General features: G+C 36.8%; 1 protein-coding gene across 9 annotated transcripts in view; it reads left to right on the top strand.

Moving 5' to 3' along the window:
- The window catches only part of Klc (kinesin light chain), a 244,533-nt gene that overhangs the window by 165,995 nt on the left and 59,074 nt on the right, over window positions 1-19,464 (top strand). For all 9 annotated transcript variants that reach the window (XM_081725512.1, XM_081725519.1, XM_081725511.1 and 6 more), the window contains 3 exons: window positions 6,984-7,154; window positions 15,274-15,478; window positions 18,352-18,578. In XM_081725512.1, the coding sequence (XP_081581638.1) occupies window positions 6,984-7,154; window positions 15,274-15,478; window positions 18,352-18,578 (603 nt within the window). The remainder of the gene's footprint in view (window positions 1-6,983; window positions 7,155-15,273; window positions 15,479-18,351; window positions 18,579-19,464) is intronic.

The raw sequence follows: 19,464 nt of genomic DNA, 5'->3' as shown, positions 1-19,464 counted from the left end.
TGGCGTATCTGTGATACGAGATTAACAGTGTTGCCAACTCAACATAAAGTTTTAATTTTTCAAATGGCACTACGTACGTCAGGTTATTACAAATTTCAAATCTCTGTGTACGAAAACGAAAACACAAAATACCACACTTATTATTTAATGTTACAAGCTAAGGACGCTACGGTATTACAAATATCGAAAAACAACCGAAGTTGGGAGAGTTCTACAGCGGTAATAATGCAAGTGGACATGGTAATGCATATCCAAAACATTTTAAATTGAATACTACAGTCATCAGATGATGTGTTCGAAGAAATAGAAACAAGTTACAAGGAATTGTGAAAATGTGATTTTTTGGAGAAGTGTTTTTAGTTAAATATCACATCAAATTACGTACGTGGTTTCCAATAGAGACAACACCATTAACCTTATCAGGGTGTCTATCGGTCACGAAATCAGAAAACTGTCATGAAAGTCAAGAAAAAGTCACGAAATTTAGCTTTAGGGTCAAGATATTTTTATCTGTACGAATATAAGTACAGACTGGAAAATTTTATTGTACCTAGGTATAAAACGCCAAAATTCACCACCAAAAATTTCTTTTGTCTGCTTTAGACGCTACCAAATCGCAAGCAAAGCACGCTTCTATCGCATGCATGAAAATTCGACCTAATTCACATTGAAATTCGTTCTTGAGACTGTTCTTCAGCTGGCATCATTGAGCAGTGGCGATGCAAATCGCGTCGCATCGCCGAAACCACTTACGCATCTAACCAGTTTATTCAACTGTGAGAAGACACCAGCCTTTTATCACTCCAAGGAACAACCTTTGAAAGTAGAGATAGGATAAAGATAAGTGCTGAAGAATATAGGTATTGTTATTAGTTTTTTTTTAATTTACGAAATTTTGTGTTTTGGTAAAGGAAAGGTCACGAAATTTCATTTTGGCATTTTAGTAGACACCCTGCTTGTGGTATTGCTAAATTTGCCAAACAACGTCTCCCTGCCGATATTGTGATGGTACAAAATGTCACCCTTTTTTGTTCATTAGTTTAAAAGTTACAAGGGCATATCAAGACAAATTGTCCGTTCTGTATATTTAACGACCCGCCAAAAATTGAAGGAACTTGGCTTCTAGGTTTCAATTATCAACCGTATAGCCTGAGCCTGACGCTGTCAGATTATCATTTGTTTCGGTCTCCGTAGAACCACCAGACTAGTGTTAAGTTGGTTTGATAAGAGGCATGAGAGAACCACTTGTCACTTTATATATACACAGGGTGAATCTTTATAAGGTTTATAACTTCAATCACTTATAATTCTTTAGTGGAACCACATACAGACTTGGTTTATATATCATTATATTGCAAAACACTTCAAGTTTTTTGTGACAGATCCATTATGGCTCAGTGTGTGCACCTGCAGGTCACACATCTCAACGAAAGTCGATTTCCTGCCAAACAGTAGCCAGCATTTCGGGGATAACGTCCGCGATGGCTGTTGTGATGCGATGTTTCAAGTTCATTAACATATCAGGTAGGGGAGGGGTGTACACCTTACCTTTCATAAACCTCCACAGAAAGAAGTCAAGTGGCCAGGCTTATCACCACGGCCTATCCACTTATCTGGGAAACGCTGATCAAGAAGTTCCCTTACGTCGATCAGGTAGTGCGGCGGGGCGCCATCTTGTTGCCACCATAAACGGCCGTCGTGATCATCTTCATCTAGCTGTGGAACAAGGGGGTTCTAGAGCATATCAAGATAGGCGATACCGGTGATGGTGCTATCAGCAAAAAAGAATCGTCCATACACCTTTGCTCTGGAAACAGCGCAAAACACGTTTACTTTGAGGCTGTCACGAACCAGCTCCATGTGCGCAAGTAAGTTTTCCGTGCCCCAAATACAATTGTGTGCGTTGACTTCGGCCGGAAAGGTGAAAAGTTGATTCGTCATTGAATACTGTTCAAGAATGACTCATCACCAGTAATGCGATCCAACATGGCAACACAGAATTCATGTCGGGTATGTTTATCCGCTTCACTCAGTGCTTGAATCAAGGAAAATCTGTATGGCTTCATGGACAAACGTCTACGCAATACACGCCAAACAGTGGTCTGAGGGATACTAGTTTTTTGTGATGCACGTCGTGTAGATTTTCGAGGACTGCGGACAAAACTCCCTCTAACTGCTTCCACCATATCGTTAGTCACGGGTGAGCGCCCTGGAGCCTTTGTGTGTCGCACAGAACAACCTATTTCAACAAGTGTCTGGTGACATTTGTACAATGTTGGTCTGCTGGGTGATTCCTTGCTGTATTATGTGCGAAACTTACGCTGTACACTCGTTGCTGACTTCGTTTCTTCAAACCAAAATACGCACTTAGCATTTTCCGCACCAGTGAAAGTCTCCATTTTCAACGACTGACCGGTGGCGCCATGTGTGGTCAACTCTGCTGCTACTCACTACATGAGTCAATTTGAAGTGTTTTGCAGTGGTTTCAATAAAGTATTATAACTGATTGAAGTTGTAAACCCTATAAAGAACCTCACACACACACACACACACACATACACATATATATATATATACAGATGGTGATCAGAAAAATGGAAACACCTGAACGAAATTGCAACTTACCAGATTAATATGGTGTCGGGCCACCTTTCGCCTTCAGAACAGCCTTGATGCGACGTGGGATGGAGGCATAGAGGTCGTGAATGGTAGCAAGTGGAATTTTACACCATTCCTCGTGCAGGGCATCGGTCAGTTCTGTGAGAGAGGAAGAAGGTGGAATTCGTCGCCGGAGTCGTGTTTCCAAGACGGACCACAGATGTTCAATTATTTTGAGATCTGGGGATTGGGCGGGCCAGAGAAGGTGTTGAACTTCATCCCGATGTTCCTCAAACCACGCTGCAACAACGCCAGCTGTGTGAATGGGTGCATTAACATCCTGGAAGATGGCGTCATGGTCCGGAAACAACATCCGGACCATAGGATGCAAATGGTCTCCTAAAATTGCGATATAATCGTTGGCAGTGATTCGTCCGCTAAGTGTGACCACAGGACCCAATGAAAACCATGATTCGGCGGCCCACAGCATCACCGAGCCGCCGCCATGTTTCACAGTTGGGCGGAGACACTGCAAATCATAAGCTTCTTTGGGCGTTCTCCACACATAAACACGGTCCGTGGTTGGGAATAGGGTGAAGGATGACTCATCCGACTATATCACACGTTTCCAGTCCTCAAAGGTCCAAGTTGCATGGTCGGGGCACCATTTGCGGCGTGCGAAAGCGTTATGGTCGCTGATGAGCGGTTTGGCCCGTGCAACACGACCCCGTAAGTTCATATCATGTAATTCGCGGCGGACTGTGATTGTCGAAACAGGATGGGGGAGGTGCTGATTGAGTTCCTCCATCACTTGCTCCGTAGTGGCACGATGGTTCTGCATGACAATGCGCTTTAATACCCGGCGTGACCTGTCACTCATGATTTTCTTCCGCCCACTGTTCCGCTTCCCCGATGTGGTTTTCCCGTGTGTTGTGTAGGCCGTCATCACCTTCGACACTGTCCCACGCGACACACCTAACACAGTAGCCACTGCCGTCACACTCACTCCACATAACCGCGCACCAACAATTTGCCCTCTTTGAAAATCTGAGAGATCTCTCATTTTACACTACCTCCGTCTGCTGCAGCCACTGGACATTGCTGTTCCACTGCGCCTGACGTAGTATGGAGACCGACCTAACACACCACCACCAGCGATCCGGCTCTGCGGGCGCCACGACACCACTGCCAACCCATACATCTGACGTGTTGCCAACTAGAGTTGTTTCCATTTTTCTGATCACCATCTGTATATATATATATATATATATATATATATATATATATATATATATACCGGGTGAGGCATTTAAAACACTTTTTTTGAATATCTGGAAAACTACAAATCGGATTTTGAAAAAGTTGTAATAAAAGTTGTTCGTCTCGAAAGGGGACATCCAAAGATACCACACTCGACCTCCTGCCCCCTCCCCCCTGTGGCGGAAGGGGGTTCAACTTTGAAATCTTAAATAGGAACCCCCAGTTTTTATTCCATATTCTGATTCTCCGTGAAAAAATACGTAACTTTTGTATTGAACATTTTTTTTTTTCGTTGCGTGATAGATGGCGCTGTAATCGACAAAAATCAAAATGGCTTACAATCATTTGAAAAATGAGATATTTAAAACTGTTTTTTGAATATCTGGAAAACTACAAATCGGATTTTGAAAAAGTTGTAATAAAGATTTTCGTCTCGAAGGGAGACATCCAATGATACCACGCTCGACCTCCTGCCCCCACCCCCCTGTGGCGGGAGGGCAGTCAACTTTGAAATCTTAAACGGGAACTTGCATTTTTTATTACAATTTCGGATTCTCCGGGAAAAAGTACGTAACTTTTGTATTTAATACTTTTTTCGTTGCATGATAGGTGTCGCTGTAATCGATAACACTCAAAATGGGTTACTAACAGTTGAGAAATAATATCTCAAAAAATATGCATCAGATTAGGAAAATTAAAGCAGATAGTTTTGATTTCTTTGCTATTAAATGACACCATAGTTGATGCCCCCAGTGCCCTCTCAGGAGGTTGGAAGGGCAGGTATTCTAAATCAGTAATGAGAAACTGGTGGATTACAGCCTTAACGTTTGATTCCCCAGAATATAATTCATTACTTTGTTCACAGTGTTGGTGTAATTTCTGTCAGCGATGTAGGTGAAATGGACAGCAGTTTGAAACATTCATTGGCTTGTGTATTAATAAATTATCGAGTGTATTTCCAAAACGTCTCTTTAAAAAAAAAAAAAAAAAAAAAAAAAAAGTTAGTGCTTCAGAGACCTATCGGAATGTTGAAATATTTTATGTTTGGAATATTTATGTTGCTTGGAGTACGTTCTGAAGCTAATTGGCATTATTAGTCTAATTAGTTGCATATTATTAAGGAAAATGTTTGGACAAGAGAAGCTTTGAAACTAAAACTATGAGAAGGGACGTTTTGAAACCATACTTTTTGGAGAAGTGAAATTTTGTTCCATTATTATTGAAAGCAGACTTTATTTTTGCGAATTAAAATGCTTTTACGTGATATACATTTGGCAGTTAAAATTTATTACAAATAATATATTTATTTTGCCAATTAAAGTTTACATCAGAAATACAAATTTGCCAATCACAATTTTTATTGAAAAGTTTATTTATTTAGCTTATTTCGAATTTTATTACATACAATTAAATTATTTTACCACCTACTAATATTTAAAACAGGTTAAAAATGTCAAATTACAATCATATTGATGTGATACTAATTCTGAAATATCAGTAGTATTCAAATTATTAATATCTCAACGAAAAATATTGATTAAAATACTAAAATACTAGGAATGAAGAAATGGTAAAAGAAATAATTAAATTACTTCGTGTTGTTGGAAAGTTTACATCATCGACATTGTCCATGAGGTGATATTGAATATCATTATCTGAACCAACTTCGAAATTCTGCCTGCCTATAAAAGCAGAATAAAAGTACATATCTGGATTGCTCAACCAATTTTATCCAAAATGAGGCATGAGAAGTTTCCGGACGTTCTCGACTTCTTCCTTTTTAATTAGTATCGAATCAATTGGAGTGCGATATTTGTGTTGCCCATACTCTTCTTAAAAATTTTTCGAGTCATATTAGCATCAGCGTTGTAGGGATTTTGATCCCCTACTGCAATGGGTGAAGTTGGTACTGTTGCAAGAACATAACTTTTCTTTTAACAGTTGTGGAATTTGAAGTGCCATTCATTTGCATTCTTCATATTTTCTTACGATACTTACTTCCAGTTGTACAAGGCACTTTCGTCAAACATCTCGATCACTGTTTATGATTACGGAATACTTTAGCATATCCTTTAGGCTGTATCATTGTATCACGACCTTTAAGCTCAAGCTCAATCCTATCATAAAACACGATGAGAAGTGAGATAGGAGTGTCCTGGAATGGGAAATATTAAATGAATCTCCTTGAAATTAGATATAGTGCATTCATTCAGCCAATGGAACAAGATGCAAATCATAGCAGAGTTCTTACTCTGTTAACTATTTTTTAAATCTGTACATTGTTGAGCTTCATTAACATTAGTTGTTGGATAGTAGGCCCAAAATCTGTAGTCAAAACTTCGTTGTTTCTGAATATTCACTTCACACCATTTTTTATCATTATTTTGTTCTTGACATACATTTATAATTTAAATTTAAGTGAAATCGTAAAACGAGGTTGGATTTTACTGTTTGAATAAACAAATTGTAAATTGTGTGTATATTTAATACTACATTTTCCAAAGAAATACCATATTCAGAAAAAAAGTTTTAAATGCCTCATTTTTCAAATGTTTGTAAGCCATTTTGATTTTTGTCGATTACAGCACCATCTATGACGAAACGAAAAAAATGTTCAATACAAAAGTTACGTATTTTTTCACGGAGAATCAGAATATGGAATAAAAACTGGGGGTTCCTATTTAAGATTTCAAAGTTGACCCTCCTCCCGCCCCAGGGGGTGGGAGCAGGGGGTCGAGTGTGGTATCATTAGATGTCCCCCTTCGAGACGAACAACTTTTATTACAACTTCTTCAAAATCCGATTTTTAGTTTTCCAGATATTCAAAAAAAAAAAAAAAATAGTTTTAAATGCCTCACCCGGTATATATATATATATATATATATCAGAAACCACGGGAGCTTTTAGCCACGGGATTAAGATGTTGCAGGAAAATTGGCATGTCATCGAACATAATTATATATATTTGGTGTCATAATGTTATTGTCAAATAACAATAAATGTATTCTTAATTTTGTTCTCCAAAGGCTTGGTATTTCTTAGACAACGTAATGTAATATGGCTCAAGGAAAAATATCTGGAGTATTCGTGTGGTGCATTTGTTAACTATTATTAATTTATTGTAGGTTGCAGCTACATTGAATAATCTAGCAGTCTTGTATGGAAAGCGAGGAAAATACAAAGAAGCAGAACCTTTATGCAAAAGAGCATTGGAAATTAGGGAGAAAGTACTTGGCAAGGATCATCCTGATGTTGCCAAACAATTAAATAATTTGGCATTGTTATGCCAAAATCAGGTGAGTATGGTTTTAAGAAACGTTATGATGTACAAAATACTAAAATACGATACAACATTAATTAACCGAAAAGAATAAACCATTTAACCGGTATTACCGCAACCGATGATTTTAGAGAATATATATTTATGTTCTTAAAACTTCAAACAGTATCGAGTAATTTTTACTGGTAGACCTTGTCAGAATTTTAAAGAAAGAAAAAAAGTACAGAAACTCAGTATTCCCCCTAAATGTATCGTCACTCGAGAAAAGCTTATCGTTGTCAGTCAGCAGGAACAGCGGGTACACTCACAGCCAAACACATCCGGGAACGCAGGGTCCATTGCAAACGGCTCTATGAACGATATTTAGCGGGTGACAAATGCAAATATGTGGTCATGTTAAACGAGGCCTGGATCTATTTGTCAAACTCCAAGCAGGTTCGAGCCATTTACTATCATCCCAAGGATGCTAAGGACCATGCCAGTTGGGTCCCCGTGGTTTCATGGTCGTTGCAGGTTTTTGCTATAATGGGAAACTTCCCCTACGTAGATTTGCACGAAATGTGAAAATTAACACAGCATACTATCAACAACACGTTCTGGAGCCATTATACCGGCAGCATATTCCGTTGTTGTATGGTGTTGAGATGTCGAAAGTCTTTATTCATCGATACAAAGCAGCCAGCCACACGGCTCAAACAACTGTGGCATACATGGCCCGCAAAACGCGTGAAACTGGAATCCATGCTATCTCATATTCAGACATCCCTGTCAAGTCTCCCGACGCTGCACCAATGAACTTTTGTGCTTTCGGGTGTTTGAAGCGATCGATTTCCTTACGTCGCCTACGCACATTGACTGGCTTGTGGAAAGTTTGTAAGGAGGAGTGGTCCAAACTTGATCAGATTTCTCTGAACAGAAGCCTACTCCAATGGAAACTTCGGTGTCGGGCTAAAGTTTATGTTCAGTGTCGTCATATCGAGCACAATCGCTGGTGGAAATACGGCTTTACGCCCTAGTGTAGGAGAGACAAAATCGTTTCCATAAATGTGGACCAATCTTCTGTACACTGAAGGTATATGTGTGTAGTTTTTAAAGTATATTGAATAAGAAACTTTTCAGAAATAACAGCTGGTGATCGAAGATACTGCCTAAATGCTCGAATCTTTTTTCTTGTCACAAAGTGAAATCTGGAAAGTTGAAGAACCTTTTCCCAAGAAATATATATTTGTCTTGGCTTCTGCTAGCCATTTATTTGGATACAGTGTAAATGCACATCTTGACAACTCGGAATAACTTCAGGAAGGAGGACTTTTATGAAAGTTTAGATAATGTACTTAAAAGATGTGCCTGAAGAAATAGCTGGGCCATTAGCATTATCTTTGTTCTGTAAACTAAAATCTTTTTCACGAAGCTTTGCACCCTTTGTAAAGAATGCAGTTATGCAACGCAGAAGTGTTGCCAACTAACTAAATAAAACTATATATTGTGATAAATTAGAGGGGAGAATAAAGGAGATTAAAAATTAAGTGGCAGGGCTTATGATAGCAGGACCAGGAGCAATTTTCTCTCCCCTGAATCTTTGAACTAGTATATAAACGTAGACATGCACCAGAAGGAAGGAGATAGATATCATACGTTAAATTTATTCTGTCATTGTAACGTACAGCTAATCGTGACGGGTCATAATCTCCTCTGTATATCAGAGAGTTCATGTAATTCCCCAACAGCTACTCTTTGCCACAACTAAACTTTATAATGCTTATTTCTAACGTTTCTGTTAGCTGCGAACGAACATAAAATGTTTGAATCAGAGCCACTCTTCCTATGTTCTGCTGGCTTAGTGACCCATTAGCAGATCTTTGTTTAGGTGGATGGATTAGAGTTTAGCGTCTCTTTCAGCAGCGAGGCTTTTTTGAGAGATGAACTTGCAGCGTAATGTAGGCTCCCAACTACATGAGCTTCCACCGGGAATCGAACCGGGATTTCCCGGACCGAAGACGCTCAAGCTAACCATATACCTACAAGGGAGATCATTAGCAGATCAAAAACATGTGTACTTGTACTCATGCTCCTATTCAGAACATTGAGCTCCTAGTACAGGAGTGACGATACCAGCTTTAATTTCTTGAGGAAACAAGCACAGGGAAATAAACTTTTTTGGGGGGAGAGGGGTTCACCCTTTTTTGTAAGTAGGAAATAGTTTTTTATTATTTGATTTACATTACAATACATGTGGGAGCAGTTGGAGAGGAGACAGACTGCCGGGATACCATCCCCTTTGGCCCCTCTAGCGTCTTCACTGCCTTCGAAACAAGTAATTGTTCATTTTTTAAGAAGTTGAAAACTATTGACTTTACTGCTTATTGAATAGAGAATTTATTCGTTTATTTTTTCACACTTAATAGGATATCTATAAATTAAAATTATCATTTGAATCCTCGCGACTTGTCTTTTCATTTGATATCCAACAGAAAATATGACCCCACAGTCCAAGTATCAGTCGTAAGATGATGTAGAATCTATCGACTCTTCACTCATCAAATTCGAAGAAACTGTTTAGGTTCCACATAAGATTAAAAAAAAAAAAAAAAATACATGCATATAACGCCTTCTTTTAAATTCTACCGTAGCCACGTGAAAAAGAACACAAAAGTTTTGAAGCATCGTATCCAACAGTATAAAATTTTTCCATCTTTAAGGTTCTTTCGAATGTTCCAACAGTCGTGATACCAGACATTCGTTTTTGCATCTCTTAAGCATTCATTTAATCTGATCGCATTTTTAAAAGGCAATATACAAATTATTAGACCTACATAAAGAATTAACTCATACACTACACTACTTCGTAATGAATCAGTGAAATAGTTATTATCCTTTTCAATTTTTCTCTTTCTTTTTTTATTTATTTAAATTTTGACAATTTCCTCATCTCGAATGAAAAGCCACTTTTCTGAAATGACCCAATTGTTTAATAACGAGTGTTATAAGGAACAATGAAAAATAATTATAAATTTGCAATCTGAGTGTGGTACGAATACCGCCAACACTGAGTTTGGTAACACCAGTTGATTCTTCCATAAGAAAATAGTCCACAGCAGATTCAATATACTCTGGCAATTGATGTATTGTTAAAGCATACTAAGAGTATTTCAGATCCAAGTAAAAACACATCTCTACATGTTATCGAAATCTTGGGCCGGCAGGTTACTTGTTGCTCCGACTTATAAACATAAGGCAAAACAATAAGTGCAGGAGAAAAGTAAATAGCTTATCAAGCGATATTAATGTTGTTTATTATATTAAAGTAAAGTGACTTCTTAAGTAGCTAATTTTCATATTGTCATAGAATAGAATGTTCACAGTGCTTATTTACGTATTTCGTATGACTGATGTTACTATTTTATGTTCGCACGCGACACAAGGTGAGAAAGTACATGAAGAAATATATATTTTTAGGAGAAAAGTTATAATCCATGTTTACAGTAGGCCTATCCATGGATTTACTGAATGACTTAGATAATGCTTGTGAATGAAAAACAAAATAATTTCTCATTTGTATAAATATACTTGCTGTTAGACACCAGCGCCATCACTTAGTCTTTCAGTTGAAAATATTATGATAACTTATTGTGATTTCAGTTGTAATTTGGAAAAAAAAATAATATTCGGTTCCCCTTAGAAGAGGACGAGATTGTTGAGAATTGGCTATTTTGTCCCATGTGAGGGCGGGGGTGTGGGTGAGAAGCTCACGTCGCAGTGACAGGAATATAAGCACGTGGTACAACAGAAATATTGTGGGAAGCATTCGAAATAGCCAATCGTTAACACTTGTGCGCGAAGTGATACAACATCGAATTACGCAGTTTGTTTCTGAAGGCTGCCAAGCTTCGTGAAAAAGATTTTAGTTCCACAGAACTTCAGTTTATCAGCAGCTTGGAGAGCCTGTTCGTTGCTTGGCCTGTGGTATGCGTTAAATGTTATTTCAAACTGTGTACAGATCAATATTCCTATCTTGAAAGTCCAAGCTCACCTCAAATACTTTTGAAATGCATCAACCATCAAAGCTAAGTCTAGGATGAACTTGACTGAAGCCATTTTGTTATAGAGCGCTTCATATGTGGATTGATCTTTCTTCCCATGAGTACTATCTTGTTCCGCTTACTGGAAATGAAATACCAGCGATTCTTAGTTTTGCTACACTGTTTTAGCAGTGTTATAACTGGAAGCTACGCACCTTGTTGATGAAATTTGTCCTATTTTTAATACTGTAGCTCCCAACAATGTTACAGGGATCTGTAGTTCCTAGCGATCCGCGAGTGATGCATGACAAATCACATATAATTTGTCTATGAAGTTCTTAAATCTGTTCATGCTTACTACTTCTTTTACAGCATCATGATTAGACGATTGTAATGTATGACTGGCATCTGCGAAACAACAATTGATAAACTCTTCTCTTTATATATTTGGTCTAGGAATTAATTCGTGCGGTTGGTACGCACACATTGAAGCTGTAGTACAAACACAAAATACATAAATACCTTAAGAAAAATATTGTCCATCGCTAGCCACCACTTTCGCCCATCTGTCAGGCAATGTACGGATTCCGTGGCGAAAGAAGTCCTCATCCTTGGAAGCGATCCAGTCAGAGACCCATGTTTCGATATCTTCTGAAGAAGTAAACCGCTGTCCAATCAAATCGTTGTTCATGCAATCGAACAAGTAGTAGTCCGAAGGAGCAACGTCTGGTGAATACGGCGGGTGGGGTAAAACTTCCCATCCGACATTTTCGAAATAGGTTTTGACCGGTTTTGCGACATGTGGGCGAGCGTTATCATGTTGAACAATAAGTTTATCATGTCTGTTCTCCCATTCTGGTCGTGTTCTGGCCAGAGCTTGCTTCAAACGCATTAATTGTCGTCGATAACGTTCTCCATTCATAGTTTCACCCGGTTGAAGCAGCTCATAGTACACCACACCTTTCATATCCCACCATATGCACAGCATAACCTTTGCACAGTGAATATCTCGTTTTGGTTGTGATGGACCTGGTTCACCTGGTTTCACCCAGGCCTTTTTTCGTTTAGGGTTCTCGTAATGGATCCACTTCTCATCACCCGTAATAATTCGATGCAGAAACCCCTTTCTGCTCTGTCGTTGAAGCAGCAATTCGCAAATGGTTTTTCGTCTTTCAACGTCTCTGTCTTTCAATTCATGTGGAACCCAATGTGACATCTTTTGAATCATTCCCATGGCTTTCAAGCGTTTGGAGACTGTTGTTTGATCAACGCCTAATGCTGCTGCAAGTTGTTCCTGCGTTTGACACGAATCCTGCTCGAGCAATGCTGTCAATTCTTCGTCTTGAAATTTTTTTGGCTGTCCAGCTCGCTCTTGGTCTGCCAAGCCGAAATCACCACTTCTAAACCGTGCAAACCACTTCTGACACGTTCGCTCAGCTAGAGCATGGTCACCATACACTTCCACCAAAATACGATGACTTTCAGTCGCACTTTTCTGCATGTTAAAGTAATGCAGCAGGACACCCCGCAAAAACACTTTATCAGGCACAAATTGCGCCATGTTCACTTAACTACAAACTGGTGTTGTTGACGCTTTAATCCACTGCCCTATACTACGAACGATACGCGATGACAAGGGTTTGCAACACATGTGTGGATACACGGAACTGTGGGACGCTCCGTTCGTTGCGCCATCTCTTGTCCACCCGCACGAATTAATTCCTAGACCAAATATATATATATATATATATATATATATAATACGAAAAAAAAGAGACTAGTTCGTGATCCAAACATGAGAGATTCACTATCACAAGTGATTGAGATTAAATTGTCCCTTAAATAACCTTTAGAGAAACTGCAACTGCAACTGGAATTGCAACTGAGTTTGCCAGCAAACAAAGTATTTCACTGGCCGTTACAGTTTCTGATTCTATTAGGCTAGTGAAATCGTTAACAGGTTCAATCATCTTAGTATTTTGAAAATCGCACGCTTATACACAGCTAATACTGAATTATGACTTACTCTTGATGAATAATTAAGGATTTTTTTATTCTATGATATTTAATCAAGAGCTGTTTCATTCCTGTTGCGACGTAATCTGTGATATAAAGGCATTCATAGAATGTAAATCCTATTCATGACCTATTTTATTAATGATTGATTTCATCTTCAAAACTACAAAATAGGTTTTTATTAGCTATTTTGTAGATTGTCCGAAAAAAAAATTACTTGTGATTTCAGTTTCACGATCTAAATCCTTCAATCATACAGTTCCTAGCTTTTCTTGGCCTGCTTCTGTTTAAATTTTTAGTGAACATTTATGACCTAAGTGTTATATATGTCCATAAATTTTCTTTGTCAAAGATGTCAGCTTCTGCATCCTGTTGTCTTTATTATGTGAACCTTGTCAGTTCAGTCATTCCTTTGAAATCTTCATCCCCACAATTCTGTGAACACCGAAACTTCCAACATTCTTACGTATAATAAGCCTAAATTACCATCATTGAAAAACCCTGCTGAACTTCATGATATCAACGGCATTGTTTCTATGTCTATCTTAGTAGATTGACTTCAGTCAGCATGTGTAGATTCCAGATTGCAATAGTTTTGGTGCATATGGTTTTAATTTGTTTGCAAAAGCCAAAAACCAGGACGTGATTTTTCTTACTATAAAGTTCTAACGATTACAGATGTTGGCGACACAGATAAAACAACATTCTGTTTCATTCACGTACACTCTTATCAGTTTTACTTACTACGTTCCAACTTTACCATACACTAAAAAATTAGAATTTCGTATTACTCTCCAATATGTCAACACAAATTCAGGAGGCAGTGTGAAAACAGGAAATGTGCAAAATCAGTAGGCCTAGCAACACAGCTCTGCAATGCAAATTCTATGGTTATTTAACACTCCCTTCTGAATTTCTCAACCAATATTTATATTATTGAGAATACAGTTCATGGTACCCCAGACAGAAAATGCAGGTGGTTTACAGATGCCTGTGAAGCATGCATAAACAGGCATATTTTTATAGGCGCCTGAAAATGGAACACTTTTAAACGCATGAGGCAGGTATCGATTTTTTAAAGATCATTGCATGTTCATTTCACGGAAACAGGTAGTTTTCATGTTGATAAGGTTGCAACCTTGGAACGTGAAAAATGCGTGTAAACAACATGTAGAGAGTGGAAAGACATGTACGTAACCCGCATATTCCATGTAGTTCCTTGATGAACACATATTTGTGGGTTATCACGTTTCACTTCCGTATATTATTCGTATTATATTCAGACGTAAATTCCCCATTCATTACTCAGAGATTATACTACAAAAGCAACTTTTAAAAAAAATATGTAAGTTTATGAATGTTTCTTTTCTGATTTTTTTTATAGTTTGTTGTTATTGTTATGCAAATGCAATCAAAGAAATTCTTAATATTGTTTCATTTTAATAATGTTTACTATTGATAAAATATATTGAAATGCCGTACTTTGTGGGGGGGGGGGGTACACGAACCCCACGAGAGGCATTTATTGAAATCAGAAGTATCTTTTGTAACTATTTATGTATAAATGGGTCAGAGCCAAAGTGGACTCAAATAATTCGTATCTTTATTCACTTTTCTTACTGATATGCAAATTAAGTCGTTATATTTCTTTAACTTGGACTAATAAAAGTCGTAGTGAACTAACTTGGACTAAATTAGTTCTTCTGTACACTGCAGTACTTTGAAATTGTCCGCCATTTGCCGTTTTTGAAATAAACTCATTATAAGTTCTTTTGTGTACTTAAACTCATCATAAGTTCTTTTGTGTACAATAGTTGTACTAATCTACTTCATTTCGGCCTTAAGTGCAGAAGTCATCTTTATTCAAAAAAGAATAAAATAAAATAAATAAGAATAAAATGAAAGAACGAAAATAAGAATCGGTTTAAGAAGTAATCTGAAAAATACCCCTTGACGCACCACACGGATAACAATATTTTCTCTTTTATGTAAATTCGTACGTTAGCTGATGTATTGCAGATTGTAATTTCAGTTTAACATTTGTACATTAACATGATATTTTTGTTATGAATATATACATTTTTTCTTCGTCTGGTATAGGGCAAATACGAGGAAGTAGAAAGATATTACCAAAGAGCATTAGAAATTTATGAGTCAAAACTAGGACCAGATGACCCCAATGTAGCTAAAACCAAAAATAACCTAGCGTCTTGTTATTTGAAGCAAGGAAAATACAAAGAAGCGGAAATTTTGTACAAACAAGTATTAACACGGGCACATGAACGAGAGTTTGGAACAATTGATGGTAAGTGCATGCAAATTTAGTAAAATTATTGTATAGAGATATTTTCGTCCGGTTTGATAATATAGTATTGTACATAACTTAGCGGAAAGAATAAAAAAAAAAAATATATCATTTAAGTAGAATGTCCGTGAGATGCATAAGGGTTTGTGGGTATGCCTTAACTTTTAAGACCTATATGTATATACATATATTTGTCCACATATGGGAAAGGTAATCATGATTCTGCCAGGTTGATGTGTTGTTAAGGTGAGTGGAAAGGATAATTTAAGTGCACGTTGATTATCCGTTGATTGTCTATGTGTACTTCAAACGTCTGTCTCTTGAATTTGATTGAATTATTGTGAAAATTGTAGCTCCTAAAATAAATAGTTAAAATACAATGAATTTTTCAAAGGAGGATAGGGTAAAATTGCTGCTTTCCATTGCTGATTGGCGCGCTCCTTTACACTCACTTCAAGCTACGTACTCCAGAATGTGTAAGATTTTACGTCCAGGTTCACAATATTAATTCAGTCGATGTAGTAATTTTGCAGTACTTGTTTTTTTAATTTTCCTCAGTCAGTTATTTGTAATAGAAGAATTGATGATTCCATCTCCTTCCAAAATAGCCTATGCATGCCAGTTTCCGGATATTCTTTTTACCTACTTTTATCATGATATACATGAAAATTTAGGTTTCAGTTGTCATCATTTTATTTATTTATTCATTTATTATAGTTGATAAAATGTTTAATGATTAAAGATACTCAGTTTTCTTAGTTTGTTTTATTTTTAGTTTATGAATTCATTTATTTATTTTGCGTTTGGATTTTGTACTTAATTTTTGGGAACTCACAAAATTTTAAACTAAGGATTTTCGAGACTCAGATTTTGAAACTAAATATTTCATGATATTGTCCTTTGAATATTCGTAGTGCCGCAGTCAAACTGTACAATCGTGTTTTTCTGTTTCATTGGTTTCTTTTCATCAATCTACGATCATTATGTAACTGAAATAATCGTGAAATAAGTACATTTCCGTAGAATGTTCGTAATAACTTAACAACAGATCATTCTTTGGGCAAATGATCCATTGCTTTACTGTATATATTTAATATATTTTATTTATTCACTTATTAAGAATGAAGCAAGAGAGTTGAAGCTTTGAGGTATGCGAATTTATTATTGATTAATAAATCATGCACACGGTATTATTGATTAATACCATGTGCATGATTTTTCTGGAGAGAAGTTCCCATTCTCCGTACATTCCATAGCGCTTCTCGAGTTTTCCTCGTGTTCTTACCCTGTAAAATTTTCGCTTATAATTCTGTGTCGTAAGAAGGGATTCATTTTATGCACATTCGTGCTTCTGCTAATACTCTTTAGCAGGGGCGGATCCAGAACGGACTTCTGGGCGGGGGAGTTGTAATACTGCTACTTAGAACTACTTTTAAGAGCTCCAAACTTTGGAATGGGTTTTATTTATATATATAAAATAAGAAAGTTTCCTCTCCTGGGAGGGCTGGATCTGTCCCTGCTCTTTAGCCAGTCATTTCTCTAGCTGTTAGCTTTTTCGATATTAATTATTTTTGTATATATTTTCCATTATTTTGCTATGGAGTAGGATTATACATCAGTATCTAATATGATATATAATATTGGACAAATGATAGACAATCCTACTCTACATATATTAATTCATTAATCAGTTCTAAAAAAATTGAGGAAGAATTCTGTGTTCTGTAAGCGATAAGACAAGTCAAACCGAAGTAATAGATTTACTGAACCAGGTGCGGTTGATTAGATACAAATTTCTTAGCGAAAAACTATAAAGTACAAGTTCAAATAATTTTATCTAGTACAGATATAAAATATGAGATAGTATTGCAGCGTGCTAATGTTGCATGGGTGTGCTCGTTGATTCTTAAGTTAAGCATGACTTGTACGGAACAATATTTATATATAAAATAGTAATAGATCGAACTATTAACGGCATATTGGGAATTGCACTTGATACCTTAAATGCCTTGTAATTTACTGTAGAAGATCAACATGATACAAGTCACATGCATAGGAAAAAAAATAGATTTCGTTGTAGTAATTAGCAATGAAATGAAATCTTACAGAACTCATCCTCAGGAAAGTACATAACACATTTAATTGAAGAAATGTACATATTTGATTCAAAATAGCAGTGTGTACTTGGTAACGTATTTAACATGATTATATATGATTTGACAATACTAAAACGTCTTAACTCAGTTTTAAATAGCACTCCTTTGACCTTGTTAATTCAGTATTTAATACTAGAATTGTTGAAGACTATTTAGTACGTGTATAATGATGTGTCCATACTGGTACTAACCTTCCCTTTCAAGTTAACAAGCTAAGTGAGTAATTATTTCCACAAAACTATGTAACAAAATACAAAATTGGGTGATGGTTGAAAATACATGTAGTGCAGGTGAAGATCAGTGACAGGTCTCCATTTTGTAAATAACATTAATAGATTTAGAGTAGTGTTAACATTTTAAATCTGTAGATTTGTAGTATGCTTTTAAGAAAGTAGATACATAGGGTTATTTAAAATTTTGTATTCCACCAGCGTATAGATTATTGATATAAATTAGCTGTTCGATTTGCCGATTAATAATAATGTCAGTTTCTTGAGCAAGACTGCATAGACTTGCATATTCATTTTTTTATAATTAAATCACAAAAAATATACTTTAGATATTAAAATTGGTGGAATTATTTCATTGTGTTATATAGAGGTATGAGAGTAGCTTGTATTCGATAAGGTGGCAACTGTTCAGCAGTTGAATTAGCTGTGTTCTTGGTAGTAATATTTTAGTTGGAAGATGGTGTAGTGAGAGGGCTGTACTTCACAGGGGACAACAAACCTATTTGGCAAGTGGCAGAGGAGCGAGAAGAAAACAAACATAAGAATAAGGACAATGTTCCGTATGGAGAGTACGGTGGATGGCATAAAGCAGCCAAAGTAGACTCTCCAACCGTCACCACGACATTGAAGAACCTTGGAGCATTGTATCGGCGCCAAGGAAAGTACGAGGCAGCAGAAACTTTAGAAGATTGCGCCCTGCGGTCCAGAAAAGAGGTGAGCCATAGCCAAAACAGAGTATAAACCATTCAGAGCTTCCATTATATTCGTGATTACTATATCCATTTTTTCGTTTTGCAAATTTGCCTAATGAAATATTCAGTAAATGCATTGTAATTAAATTGAATTTGTCAATGTTAGGGCGTAGATTTTAGAATAGCTTAAGTTGTTAGTGAGCAACCATCAGCCTGGGCAGAAGAGCACTTTACACTCCCTGTTAGACTTTCGAATTGTTCAATTAGAAATTATCGATATGTCAGCAACCAGCACATTCATTCCACATAATATAGATACACAAGTAGACAGGTGCCAGTACTGATATTTTGTCCAGTTGTGAAAAAAGAAATGCTAATTGTTTCCGCAATTCCTGACACACTTTTTTTTTTTTTTTTTTTTTTTTTAAAAAAGCCTGAAATCGAGATGATAAATGTTAATGTGTTGTCTTCATGAGGGACGAACACGTGCAAAATAATATAAAACGAATTGTAATTTTGTAATATCGCTTATTGGTGAGAAGTTTATCTTAGGAAATTTAGGAGTCCAGAGATAACAGACTTTCGTAGTAATAACCGATACTGAGAAACTTCTTTTGTTTCGTACTACTTCATACATACTAGAGTATGTTTGTTTTTCTTGGCACACTTCCCGCCTAAAAGATGGATCTGTCTGCAACAAGTTGTTGCCATGCCACGATTATGTTGAGAGTTAGTACAGAACGTTGAATTCTCAAGTCCGATTTGTAGTATGAAATTGGAACAAAATATTTTGGGATGCCATCATTTCATTGTCACATTCACATTCCGCGAATCATAGAATCAATTTATTGTACCAACAACCGAATCTAAATGTACAGATGGTGATCAGAAAAATGGAAACACCTGAA

The sequence above is a fragment of the Thermobia domestica genome, chromosome 9 (assembly GCF_964235325.1).
Source record: "Thermobia domestica chromosome 9, izTheDome1.hap1.1, whole genome shotgun sequence".
NCBI lineage: Eukaryota > Metazoa > Arthropoda > Insecta > Zygentoma > Lepismatidae > Thermobia > Thermobia domestica.
Note: the sequence above shows the minus strand (reverse complement) of the source record. Positions and strands in the feature narration are given on the sequence as shown.